Source organism: Pinus tabuliformis, chromosome 9 (genome assembly GCF_031772625.1).
Source record: "Pinus tabuliformis cultivar Carrire ecotype Pingquan chromosome 9, CPIR1, whole genome shotgun sequence".
NCBI lineage: Eukaryota > Viridiplantae > Streptophyta > Pinopsida > Pinales > Pinaceae > Pinus > Pinus tabuliformis.
In genome coordinates this window covers 1,588,100,800-1,588,115,472 of record NC_142307.1, presented here as the reverse complement: position 1 = coordinate 1,588,115,472, position 14,673 = coordinate 1,588,100,800, and the positions used below count along the sequence as shown (strand labels likewise).

General features: G+C 33.3%; 1 protein-coding gene across 1 annotated transcript; it reads left to right on the top strand.

The window, feature by feature from the left end:
* Nucleotides 1-4,908: 4,908 nt before the first annotated feature.
* Nucleotides 4,909-6,788, top strand: LOC149154780 (putative pectate lyase 20). The gene is made up of 4 exons (XM_089441153.1): nt 4,909-5,381; nt 5,642-5,734; nt 6,010-6,139; nt 6,565-6,788. The coding sequence occupies exons 1-4, from the start codon at nt 4,927-4,929 to the stop codon at nt 6,784-6,786; spliced, it is 900 nt and encodes a 299-aa protein (XP_089297279.1). The 5' UTR covers nt 4,909-4,926; the 3' UTR covers nt 6,787-6,788.
* Nucleotides 6,789-14,673: the final 7,885 nt, after the last annotated feature.

Here is a 14,673-nt window from a genome sequence, read left to right as displayed (position 1 = left end):
GAGATAGAGAGCTCCTGGGGTTGAGGAGCCTCTCAACAATAGGGTATCACCCCTATCTGTTACCCATAGGGTTGGATATGTTTCTCCCCTATCTTAGTCTTTGCAGAGTATACCCCAGTTGGAATCATACCCACAAGTCAGGCTTGTTGGGATTGTCCCTCCCCATCTAGCCAATGGGTTAAGAAGGCTTGAGGCATGTGATCCTTACCTTTTGGTAATTTGGGTATCTAGCCCAAGGTTGAATTATGATGCAGGTGTTCTACCACATGACTTTTGAGGGTCATTATTGGGAATATCGACATGAAATAGTATGGGTTGAGATGTGCTCCCCTATATCACCTATTGCATGATATGGGTTCGAAGATATTTAGCTCCCCCGTGAGATTCTTGGTTGAGATGTACTCCCCGATGTGGTTTCAGATTGAGATATGCTATTCGATGATGTAGAGGGCGGTAGCTTTATCTCCCCTATGATTCTTCTTATTTAGATTTGAGAATATTTCAGCAAATATAGTTAAGCAGAGATGGGACATGATATGACGATAGGATATACATGACATGTTGATCGATGGTCAGATATTGACAGGTGGAATTCTCCCTAGTTGAGAGGGAGTGTTAAATTATGCAAATACAATCAAATTCCACTTTGGAAAACTTATTTTATATATATTATGATTGCATTGAATTCCTCTTTTCGAGAGGACCGAAATCGACGTAAAGATCATCAAATTTGGACAAGGGAAAGTATACTTATGAAGAAAATACCACATATGCACATTTGGACAGGTTGATCCTAATGGTAAATTGGTCACCCTTGGAAGCCTATAAATACAAGTGACCTCAATCTCATTTGGATATCACCACACATCTACTTCTTCTCTTCTTCATTGATTAGTTTGCACAAGTCTGAGGCTGAGACGACAAAAGAAATTCGCAAAGGTCTGAAATTGCAAGGTCCAAGGCTCGCATCTATTTTAGAGTTTTTGGGTTATAGTCGTTGGTTTGTAGGCTCAAGGGAGCATCTAGAAGCCTTCAGTCACTTGCATAGCTCCTCCTCCATGTGACTGAGAAGTTTGACTGAAATCAACCATTGACCAAAGTTGACCACAAATAAGAAAAGTTGTCTCTGATATATTATAATGTTGGAAACATATTTTTGAATGTTATTGGGTTGTTTTGTTGGATGATATTGTATTGGGCTCATTGTACTCTCTGCTGAACATTTTATTACAATTTAGTAGAAGAATAATTTCAAAGGGTTTTCCCCCTTGTGGGTTTTTTTCCCTAGTCTTAGTCTTGAAAAGAATATTTGTTATTGAAAAGATTGCTAATTGAAGTATTGAATTGGACTAAAGTAATTGATACAACATAGAACAATCTGAAAATTTTAAGATCCCCCACCTTATCTTCCACTTCCCATTCCTTTGAGCTCGCCCCTAGATCTGACAGAGGATCTACCTTCAACTTTTTCTTGACCCCCCCGAGCCAAGCCTTTTTTAAATGGGGGATTTCAATGGCTAACATTGTGCCCATATTTGTGACAACACTTACACCAAAACAACACCCCTTCATAATCGAGCACTTGAAGGCACTCAACTCCTCTGCCAATGTTGATGTTTTCATGAAGACTGTTGTGCAAGGCCAAGCTCATAAGGATTTTGGCCATTAACATGTCCTTGGTCCCTTTGAACTAGTAATTAACTTCTTGGAAAATCCCAATACTATATTTGAAGTCTCTAAAACTCGTCTCATTCCACATATGGGAAGGTAAGCCAGACAATCGAACCCAAATGGGGACCATGTCAAGCCGTTCTCAACTTGCATCAAAGAGTGGGGTCCAGAATTTCAACATTATTAGAGTCGAATCAATGGATCATACATATTTGATAATTTGTTTTGCCTCCTCGTGAGAGCCAAAATTAATTTGAATTCAACCTTTTGCCAAAATGAAAATCTTCAGAGGGTTTTTTTTTACCTTTTGGGTTATATCGACCCTAAGCCACTCTTGCAACGTCCTGATGTTGAATTTGCGCCCTCTAGTCCTTCCAAATAGAAATTTCTTTTTCAAAGACTTAGTTTGCGTGATTTCCATGTCATTCCCCTTGTTGAGTTTGTAAGCAACAAGGATTTTCACACTCTTCAGAACCCTATTCTTCTTTGATTTAAGCCCTAAGACAAACATTCCTTTAGTTGGCAAGTGAGATTATTCTTCACCATCACCTTCCTTAGCTTTCTCTCCACATTCTTCAAACCCTACTAATCGTTCACCTCCAACCCCTTCCTACTGAAATGTCTTCAAAAAACTACTTGAGGTTAGTTTAAAGGCTTATGCCACTTGTTCTGCACTGAGACCTGACCCAAGCCCAATGAGTGAAAATCTCATTTCATAGGCGAAAATGGTAAGGTCACCTCTCTCATAGAAAAAACCAGATGGTTTTCAAACCCAAGTTCCTGAATCCCATCTAGAAGCACCCCCTAAGAAGAAATACTAAACCCTCCAGAAAAAAGGGGGTTCCAGTAAGTTAAAAACTTATGACTCCACCAATACCGAAACACTACCATTGACCTACGGAGGGGTAAAACCTTGAGTAACCTATGGTAAAAAAATAATGAAATTATATTGATGGCCACCAATCACCTAGCCAAAAGACTGGATCTCCTCTGATATATGCCCTCCTGGTGTAACCATACCCCATTCTGAGGGAGCACCTAACTAGTTTGTGACTGCCCTGAACTATCTAAAATCCGGATCCAAGATGAAAATTTCCATGTGACAGGGGATAGTCAATCATTTATGACTCCTCCATTTTGAAAAAACCCTACAAACCCAGTAAAAATTCTACCAAATAAAACAAAGAATCAAAATGTTACATTCAACCATGAGGAATTATTCTTCCGCTTTGATTTTTGAGTCTCTTAATTAACAATTAAAGAAGAGGGACATACCCCTTTTTCCCTTGCCACCAAATTTCACCTTGATTTAGTCTTGACCCCAAATCAACCATGTGATCATCCTTGGAGTTGTTTGATCTGATAATATGGAGACATTTCTTCTTGGGGATAGTCTGATACCACTAATAAATCCGCTTGAAAAGATGACTTAGCTTTGTATCTGAGTGGAAATATCCTGAATATAAATGGTGAATTATATTCATGGAATCACCTCCTAAATTATGAGATTCACAATTTGTCTTAAACCTTAATATAATACATTGGCTTTAGCAACATTGTTGGAATTGTGGCCTAAACCCAAAGCATACCAATGTTCTTCTTGATTCTTAGGGGAAAAAACTAACACCCCACTCCCCTTTTTCCCCTGCCACCAAAGTTCACCTTGATTTAGCCTTAACCCCAAATTAGCCATGTGATCAACCTTGGAATTGTTTGATCTGAGAACATGGAGACGTTTCCTCTGGGGATAGTCTGATACAATAGAATCACAAAAAACAATCACCTCTTGAATTCCCAGAATCACAATTTGTCTTAAACCTTGATATAAAGCACATGCTTTAGCACATTGTTGAAAGTGTGATGTAAACCCAAAACATGCCTATGTTCTTCATAATTCTTAGAGAAGAAACTAACCACCCCCAATGATCTTGACACCCCTACATTATTTCTTTACTTAGTGAAAAAACATTTACATTGTTTTTTTTTCAAATTAAAATTCCTTTTTAATATAAACATTTACAAAATTTTAATAGAAAACGAAGTTATCAATGTAACCTTTATAGATACAAGTAAAAGCTCAAAAAAACTTAAAAATATGAGCCATCTTAAGCTAAAAACGCCCATAACCAAATAATATTAGCTAAAAGTTAATAATCAAAAAAACAAACAAACAAAAACAAAACACCAAACAACACTAGCATAATTATGAGCAATTACACCAACAATATTTAATATGATTTGGTTAGCATAATGAAAGATGATTGATTGATTGTTGGATGCCATTGTTTAAAGGTGTGAAGAAAATAAAAAATGATATTAATGGAGTATTTTAAGGGAATTATGAAGCATCGAAACATTGTGGTCAATTGTACGCTAATGCTTCTTACGCATATATATATATATATATATATATATATATATATATACCATATCGTGCCCTTTCTTTTCTAGATAATTACGCCGTAAGGCGTTTCCCTCTGAAATCGACTCCCTCAAATGCTTTTCTGTCATAATCTTAGCCATTAGATCACTTGTTAGACGATTGAACGAAAATCTGCCGTCCATTAAAAAAACCTTAAAAAACATTAAGTTTGAGATAGGTGGCTGTGATGGAGGGAGAATGAATCGACAATTTTCATCTCTGCGTTTTCCCCCATTCGGTCGACTGCGCCTTCGCTCCCCTCGGTGCACACCTGTCATCGCTCTGTCCCGTTTGATACATCTGTTAGACGATTGGATTATCTAGGTCCATTGATTTAAACGCACCAAACGGTTTTCTGTTTCTTTGTAGGCGTCTTATTCAGAGACGGGTTACTAACTGATTTGAATAAGACGGGTTATTTTAACAACTTCAGGTGTAACACGAATCCAATTCCGAGGATCTCTTATCAAAGAGAAGGATCATGAAGTAACGGGAGGATTTTCTTTACTGCGACTCCAATTTCATAAACTATGGATAGGTTTCATATTTTACTTCACTTTTTTATTATTGCCCTATCTTGTTTATGCATGTTTCTTTTTGGTGTAGGATTTAAGATATTCTAGCGATTTTTTTTTATAGCAAACTATAGGTGACAGCAGTTTACTCTCCTTGATGTTATATTATACGAGATAGATAAATAGATAGCAGACTGATTAATGCTTTTTGATCTTCTGCATGTTTCTTTTTGGTGGGCGGAGGAATTAAGATATAGTCTCTGGAACAAGGCATTTAAGTGACAGCACTGATGATCCGATGATTCCCGTGATGATCCGATGAATCCATGGCGCGGCACTTTACGTTACGGAGTCATTCAGACAGAGCCCCTGTGGATTATTTTCAAGAGCAGTATGGTGATCCAGCTGAAGGAGGAGCTGGTGATGAACAGTTTCAAAACCCTAGATGGACGAGGGGTCAACGTCCACATAGCAAACGGTCCCTGTATCACCATTCAGCAGGTGAGCAATATCATCATTCACGGCATTCACATTCATGATTGTAGGCCACCGAATAGAGGAGGAAGGGTTCCTGTGAGGATTTCTCCATATGAGTATTCGTTGAGATGGAGACCAGATGGCGATGGGATTTCCATCATTTCAGCATCCAACATTTGGATCGACCATTGCTCCTTATCCAGATGCCAAGACGGTCTCATTGATGCTGTGAGAGGATCTACACAAATCACAATTTCAAATAACCTTTTCACTGACCACGACAAGGTTCTACATTCATAACTTTATGTGTTTTTTAGTGTCTCACTGTAGGTTAAGTGTGATGTATTCTTTTGTTATGCTGAATGTTATCACATTTGATTCTTTTGTCGGTTAAGTATCATGATATTATAATTCAGTTTTACTTTAATTTAGTCTATTTCTATTTCAATCATTCATCATTTATTATGGATATTTTCACTATAATTTATTTAGCTATTCTAAATATTGAAAAAACAGTCTCTACACCATTTTTCACTCTCATTCTTTATTGCACCACAGGTAATGATGACCATGACGATCTGGACAAAATCATGCAAGTAACGATAGCCTACAACCATTTCGGGAAAGATCTGGGACAACGATTGCCAAGGTAAATAATTACTGAAGTTATTTTGATCCTAGATTTTGAAAATATTATGCAAGATTTATTAACTTTATTCATTTTAGTTAGCCAGATTCTTAAATATTTTCAAAAGTTGTCATCTATTTTAAATATTAATAATTTCATTATTTACCTGGAATATGAACAAACTGTTAGATTATTAACATTTCATTGAGAACCAGATTAATATCGCTATTGATTATTAACATATCATTGATAACCAGATTAATATCGCTATTTATGATCTGAATGAATTCATGCAGATGTCGACTTGGGCAGTTCCATATAGCCAACAATAACTACATTTATTGGCAAATGTATGCTATTGGTGGAAGTGCAAACTCCACTATATTGAGTGAAGGAAATAGATTCTTGGCATCGACACATAAACAGGTAATATTAATATTGATTTAAGAGGTCTATTTTTATTGCTATGTAGGGTTTATTGAGTAAAGGAAATAGATTCTTGGCATCGACTCATAAACAGGTAATATTAATATTGATTTAAGAGGTCTATGTTTATTGCTATGTAGGGTTTAATAACAAATCTAATTAGGAAAGGAGTTGAAGAAGGAAGTTCATTTGGATGAAATTATTGTTTGGATGGAGTTTATAGTAATGTATTATTATGTATAAGTTAAAAACATTAGTGAAGTGAATTTTAAGAATATTTTAGAATTTAATGAAAAGAAGTTAATTGTTTGATTTTTTTTTATTATCTGATTTTAGAATATTCCTCAAATTTATATTTTAATACATTTAGTAAACATAAAAACATATATTGTAATTTGATTGGAATTAGAATCTTGAGGTTTCAGGTAACGAAGCGGTTAACTACCAATGGTTATGAAAAATTGAGATGGAGCTGGATATCAAAAGATGACTTGCTTCTGAACGGTGCAGTCTTCGAACAATCGGGATCAGTTTCTGTAGCTTCAAGAGCACAGAGTGTAAAACCGAAGCCTGGGACCCTTGTAGAACTCATGACTCGGGACGCTGGTGTACTCAGATGCAGGAAAGGGAGACGTGGTCGTTGCTAGATTCCAAGTTTGTAAAAAGCATGGCACCACCATTCCCCCTGATGATGTTAGTGGCTTGCATCTAGTCTAACATCAATATTGACATTGGATTTGTATTAACCACTAGTTATTTGCCATACTTGTTTTTCAATTATGGAGGATAGAGCAAGGAATGCTGTGGAGGCTTCTGATTTTCTGTTCTTGGTGAATAAGGAGGCCTCAATCTATCATCAGCACTTCAAGCTGACATCAAATAGTTATATGATTTCCATTAATAGTTACTTAATTACTATATTTGTGTTGCAATGATATAAGCGTTGGGAGGCCCTGGTGTATTGTATTAAGTCTGTGGATATCAATACAATACAAGTGGTTGAATTTTTTTTATTATTATTAATTTAATTTAAAAAATGAGATGATTTTAAGATCAAGTATGTGAGATATGCACAATTATAATGAAATGATACCATATAAATTTAATAAGTTAATATATAAAGCTTAAATGTGTTTAATATGTTTTTTTCTTTTAAATAAGTGTTTTTCTAATAATCACTTAATTGTTTATGATTTTGTGTAAAAAAATCAATTCCTCATGTTAAGTATTAGGCTTTGCATGAATAATTTATCTTTCCATATTGTTTATTCTACTATTAGGTTCCTCAAGTTGATGAGATATTCAATAATTTCTTATTTTGTAGTTGCTTAATCCTGGTCTCAAGGATTGTTTCCTTTTCTGGCATCGTTTTCTCTAGTAAAATTGTTTGGGCTAGGATCTTGTTATCAATTACCTTCTTCAAGCAAGAAATATGGAAAAATAGATGTACATATCAAGATGAAGGCTATTCCAACTTGTAAGCCATACTTCCAATCTTTTGTAAATTTTATACGGCGTGATAAGTGGGTGTTACTTTATTGTCATTTCTTTGTTGTTTAAGGGACATCTGCTTATACAATTATAGCCTAAAATATATCCAATCCCCCACTTCAAATTCCATTTCATTTTGATGTTGCTACACATGTTGATCTCTTTGTTGAATTTCTTGATCAATATTATGATGTAACCATTATACCACTTTTTATATCAATAAAAAGAAAGCCTTTTTTTTCTTCGGCAAAAAAGAAAAAATGTATTTTGCAAATAATTGAACAAACATTTTACAAACACGTCCTAATCAGATGCAGCACTTTGGTGGGCGGAGGATTTAAGATACAGTCTCTGGAACAAGGCATTTTTTTAGCGGTTTTTTATAGCGAACTGTAGGTGACAACACTGATGGTTTACTCTCTTTCTACTCTCTTTGATATTATAATATACCAGAGATAATAGATAGCAGCACTTTGGTGGGCGGAGGATTTAAGATACAGTTTCTGGAACAAGGCTTTAGCGGTTTTTTATAGCGAACTGTAGGTGACAGCACTGATGGTTTACTCTCTTTCTACTCTCTTTGATATTATAATATACCAGAGATAGATAGATAGCAGACTAGTTAAAGCATTTTGATCTTCTTTGTTGAATTTGATCTTCTTTGTTGAATTTCTTGATCTTCTTTGTAACCATGATAATACTACTTTTTGTATCAATACAAAGAAAGCTTTTTTTCTTGGGCAAAAAAGAAACAGTGTATTTTGCAGATTATTGAACACAGATTTTACAAACACGTCCTAATCAGATGCAGCACATTATTCATATGAGGCAGGGAAGGAACTGGTGGATCAAAAGGAGTCCATCTGAATTCGAGGAAGATTTAGTTAAAACAAACAACTTTTAACAGGATCCTATTAGAATTCGAATTATCCTAGTGATGTTTTAAATAACTGACACATTTCGCTATAATAATTGAGAAACCAAATTTTAGTAATTGGATTAATTGGTTTGGATCGATCATGTTAATATCTCTATCTCAATTTAATTTTCATTTATGCCTCTACACCACACTATGTTGTATGCTAAAGTTGGAGTTGAGAAGTGTAATATTAGGGTGAATAAATTTGTTCTTTACATTACAACCCAATGTCATAAAAATATTTCATTTCTTCTAGGTGAGTTATTGAAATTCAATCTTTCTTCTGTTTTCTAAATTTTTGTAAATTTACTAATTATTTTAGAAGAAAAAATAAATAATTATAATTTTACAAGAAAAAGTAAATATTTATAAATTTCCAAAAGATGGTGATTTTTTAAATAGTCTTTTAATATCAAAACATATATAAAACTAATTATATGAAATAGCCTTTCAATATCAAAAAATATATAAAAATTAATTATATGAATTATTTAAAAACTAATTATTTGGAAATGCCTATCTATAAGTATCATATGATTCACATCTATGAATAAATTAAAATGGTATAAGTTATTAACATAAATTTTACCATAAGTATCACAGATTCACATGCATCAATAAATTGAAATGGTAATAGGATATTAGTTAATAAAGTAAATCCTTTTATACATGTATTGTTGGACATAAATATTGACTTCATCTATAGACATTGTCAAGAAATATGTGACTAATAGTCAGTGATTTGTTATAGTCATGTTAGTGGTTTGATAAAGTACATTGACATGGTCATAGAGTTGTGAGATCTTGACAGTATGATTTCATCAATTTTCAAAGGTTTTAAAGTCTTGGTTTCATCATTTGAAACTAACCTTAGTCAGTGGTTTGATAAAGTACATTGACATGGTCATAGAGTTGTGAGATCTTGACTCTATCATTTCATCAATTTTCCAAGGTTCTAAAGTCTTGGTTCCATAAATTGAAACGAACCTTAACTAACAACCTATTATTGAGGGCCACACCATTCCATGTTTTCCCATAGGTAGTTACATTAATTCTTAAGGAAAAATATTCTATTAATCTGCGTTCAACCCTGGCTCTTGGTTACAGAAGCGATGAACACAATAAGCAGGAAAATTGTTACGGATTGATTACATTCTTTTCCAAGTTTGTATGTAAGAGAGTCAAACATGTACCAAGCCTTGATGGGTATTTTGGTGAAATTTAGACTGAATGGTAGCTGAGAGTACTTTCTAGAGTCCAGAGCATTAAGGCCTTTTGAAAAAAACCCTTGTCTGCTTTTCCTTTAGGTATCATATCGTCTATTGGACACAAAATTTCATGCCTTCTAGGGCCATCAGGAAACTTTGGCTCTCTTTAATTTTCATTAATTTTCATTTATGCCTCTACACCACAGTATGTTGTATGCTAAAGTTGGAGTTGAGAAGTGTGATATTAGGGTGAATAAATTTGTCTTTTACATTACAACCCAATGTCATAAAAATATTTCATTTCTTCGAGGTGAGTTATTGAAATTCAATCTTTTTTCTGTTTTCTAAATTTTTGTAAATTTACTAATTATTTTAGAAGAAAAAATAAATAATTATAATTTTACAAGAAAAAGTAAATATTTATAAATTTCCAAAAGATGGTGATTTTTTAAATAGTCTTTTAATATCAAAACATATATAAAACTAATTATATGAAATAGCCTTTCAATATCAAAAAATATATAAAAATTAATTATATGAATTATTTAAAAACTAATTATTTGGAAATGCCTATCTATAAGTATCATATGATTCACATCTATGAATAAATTAAAATGGTATAAGTTATTAACATAAATTTTACCATAAGTATCACAGATTCACATGCATCAATAAATTGAAATGGTAATAGGATATTAGTTAATAAAGTAAATCCTTTTATACATGTATTGTTGGACATAAATATTGACTTCATCTATAGACATTGTCAAGAAATATGTGATTAATAGTCAGTGATTTGTTATAGTCATGTTAGTGGTTTGATAAAGTACATTGACATGGTCATAGAGTTGTGAGATCTTGACACTATGATTTCATCAATTTTCAAAGGTTTTAAAGTCTTGGTTTCATCATTTGAAACTAACCTTAGTCAGTGGTTTGATAAAGTACATTGACATGGTCATAGAGTTGTGAGATCTTGACTCTATGATTTCATCAATTTTCCAAGGTTCTAAAGTCTTGGTTCCATCAGTTGAAACGAACCTTAACTAACAACCTATTATTGAGGGCCACACCATTCCATGTTTTCCCATAGGTAATTACATTAATTCTTAAGGAAAAATATTCTATTAATCCGCCTTCAACCCTGGCTCTTGGTTACAGAAGCGATGAACACAATAAGCAGGAAAATTGTTACGGATTGATTACCTTCTTTTCCAAGTTTGTATGTAAGAGAGTCAAACATGTACCAAGCCTTGATGGGTATTTTGGTGAAATTTAGACTGAATGGTAGCTGAGAGTACTTTCTAGAGTCCAGAGCATAACCTAAAGCATTAAGGCCTTTTGAAAAAAACCCTTGTCTGCTTTTCCTTTAGGTATCATATCGTCTATTGGACACAAAATTTCATGCCTTCTAGGGCCATCAGGAAACTTTGGCTCTCTTCCTTTGACAACTGCATTCAGGGCACTAAAAAAATGCTTCACTATAACAGAACAGAACAAGAGTGCTTATCACATGCACTACTGTGAATTCTGATCACAACAATTATCCATGGCCCTAAAGAAGAAACAAAACTCTCGCGAAAAAATAAAGACTCTTCCTTCTGCACATTGTTTCACCAGAAGCTGTTAAAATCAGTTAGAAACCCATCTTTGTATAAGACAATGACATCTACGCAAAGGAAACATAAAAAATATTTCTATTGGTGTAATTAAATCAATGGACCTAGACAATCCAATTGTCTAACAATGGTTCAAATCGAATGGTTCCATCTTACTTGGCTTGTCAATTTGAGGATTTGTTTAGGTTTAAATATGCTTCTAACAGGTATCTTCTGACGTCCTCTTCCCAAACCTGCAATAAATGAGGTTTACAAATTTCCTCAAAATTTCTACTAATTGATAGTATCAAATGAATGAGCAATGAATGAGATCTAGAAAATGTAAATTGCATCATATCTATAAAGATTTGTTGGAACAAGAATAAATTAACATGTTCAAGGATAATTTTTTAGCATGGGATTTAATTCATTCTGAAAGAAAATTTGGAGTGTGACGGATCAACCATGCATTTCCTTTCAATCTGATGAGTTCATACTTGCATTTCCTTTCAATTTGATGAGTTCATACCTGCAAAACCATCAACTTGTCCCCACAAAGGATTTCTTTCAGTTTAGGTAACAAAGAAAATGGTGTATTCAGGAGCAATCCATACCAAAAAAGGCCCCTGGCTGGCTGGAAACTTTGCCTTCCATTACCATATTAAAATTTTGAGTATTTTTTCTATCACGTGTGAACTTTGAAGTTCTATTGCACCTTCTATTCTTGATTTTGCACTCAACGAGGATGAATTGCCTCTCCATGATAGGAAATGGTGCTTTCTTTTGCTGCATGCAAGTGAGAGAATACATCACATGCTGCTGCCCTTTCTTCTGCATACTTACAAATAACTACTAACATCCAGGAAATGGAAGACAAGAAACTGAACCACTTTTTCTTCACAGGGTAACATCACAACCACACCCTTCTTTTGGGCACTTTGAATCCTGTACATCTTATTTCCACAACGTGAATACCCATTGCATGGACTAAATCTTTTGTGTACATGACAGCACTGGACTGTGGACCTCACTTTTAGTCTCCACTACGAGAAACTGTCCTGGGAAACTACACAAAAAGAATACTTCAGGGAACCCGAGTGAAGGATGATATATCCTTCTAGGATATGGCACGCTTACTATCATCAAAAGCAGAGAAGGACATCAGCAAACATAAGCACTTCTCTAAGTTACCAGTCATAGCTATGCTTGCTGGATAGCTGAAAACTAGGCTTTCCTCAATTCTAAAGTTGGAAATGTTGTTTTTCTAGGAAATTTTCAGTATTTTTGGTGAATCACTCTGAGTTTTGCACCTTTTTTTTATGGCTCTTAATAAATTAGGGGTTAAGAGGGATTTATGCTAGTCAATATTTTGGATTAAATCATACTCATGAATGAATGTGAATGCAGTTGCTCAAGCATCCTAATCTAGCTCCAAGCTCTTCTAAGGGATCCAGGTTGTTTACAATATACTTCAAAGAGCGAGCATAATCAATTTGGAAGGATGCAAAATATATGAATGTGGTTGGAGGCTTAGGGCCACTAGAAAGTATGCATTTAGTCAGTCCTTGCTTTTGTCCATGCAAGTATATGATTGAAGGACCAAATGCACCAGAGTTATACATCTCCCTTACATTTGCTACACTTGTGTACAACAAATATCAAATGCACTACTTTTCCACCTCTGTTCTTCAATTGTTGTCCTCGGAATCTTCAAAATCTCACTGAAATCTCTATCACTTTGTCCAAAACCAGAAAAATAATGACATGGATCTCTTGCAGAAGGCCCTGATCTGGTCTTTGTCATCTGAGGGAATATGTCAATAGTTGATATGGTTTCGAGTTCCAGTTTGATCAAAATTATCAACAAGGGATTGATTTTGGATCAAGCTCATGTTAATTCAAGTATATGGCCCCTCCTATGTCCTATTTCTGCTTCCGCGATCATTGCTAATCGAGAGCTTACATATAAATAATGTGTTTTTGGTTGAATTTTTTTCCTTTAATTTGTTTTTCTCTAAGGAGTTCAGAACTTCCCAACATACCTTACAGGAATAATGAGTTTACAAACACAAATGGTAAACAATCAGGAAAAGACTTACATATAAATAATGTGTTTTTGGTTGAATTTTTTGCCTTTAATTTGTTTTGCTATGAAGAGTTCAGAACAATCAGGAAAAGACTTACAAATAAATAGTGTGTTTTTGGTTGAATTTTTTGCCTTTAATTTGTTTTGCTATGAAGAGTTCAGAACTTCCCAGCATACCTTACAGGAACACTGAGTTGACAGAAACAAATGAGTTGACAGACAAAATGGTAAACAATCAGGAAAAGAAAGAAAATTACAAGGCCAACAACAAAAACGAGGCATATATGCACTTGTACTTCTGAGACATATAAGGAAGCTTCAAGTGGAAAAGTACTCAATAATATATAAACTTAAATTAATTGATGATGTTTCAATGATTAGAATTTTTGTTTAATGTTTTTCTGTCTAATAATTTTTAGGTATTTAATATGTTAGTATTCATTTCAATGATCAAATTTTTTTATATGTTTTGTCTAGTAATTTTTAGGTATTTAATAGGTTAGTATTCATTTTAAATTTAGATTTATTTAAAATGGAGTAGATTCATTTTTTTTCAACGTTGTAAATTTTTTGTATATGGAAATGCTTTACGATTATTAAATGACATGTTTTAGAAAAATTAATATCAATTCCATTTAGATTATATACTATGAACATGTCGTGGTGAATTATTATATTAAAAACTAATATTAAAATATAAATAATAAAATAGTAATAAAAGTAATAATTTTGTTATATATATATAGACATTAATTCATAATAAATATTAAGGTATATTTGTTAAACGATTTATTTCACATTATTAAAATAAAAATCATTAAAATCATTAAATTATAGCGTTATTTTAAAATTATTGTTATTAAGAAATTATATATATATATATATATATATGAAAACATGGAACATGATTTTTAATTATAGAGATTTACCCTATTTTATTATCGAGATTCTTAATTTGTAAATAAGATTTGTTAGAATACCATGAGCCAATACCATAGCTTATCAATACCATGTGCCAAAAAAACTAAAACTCACCACTTTATATAACATTTATTGATATGGAATTCTTGTAATTAACCATTTTAATTAAAAAGGAAAAAATGACATAACTACTTTGGAAATAAATCTTAACCTTTGATTTGTGTATATTACTATGAATATTCTAGAATATTTGTTAATATTTGTTCTCTTAAAACGAACTCACCTTGTTGTTTTGTTAAAGGTTGTAAAAC

Bases quoted from the DNA above. Each gene is read 5' to 3' on its own strand.
- LOC149154780 (XM_089441153.1), top strand. From the start codon at position 4,927: ATGAATCCATGGCGCGGCACTTTACGTTACGGAGTCATTCAGACAGAG. The intron at 5,735-6,009 runs GTAAATAATTAC...GAATTCATGCAG, and splicing joins CTGGGACAACGATTGCCAAG to ATGTCGACTTGGGCAGTTCC. The intron at 6,140-6,564 runs GTAATATTAATA...TTGAGGTTTCAG, and splicing joins TGGCATCGACACATAAACAG to GTAACGAAGCGGTTAACTAC.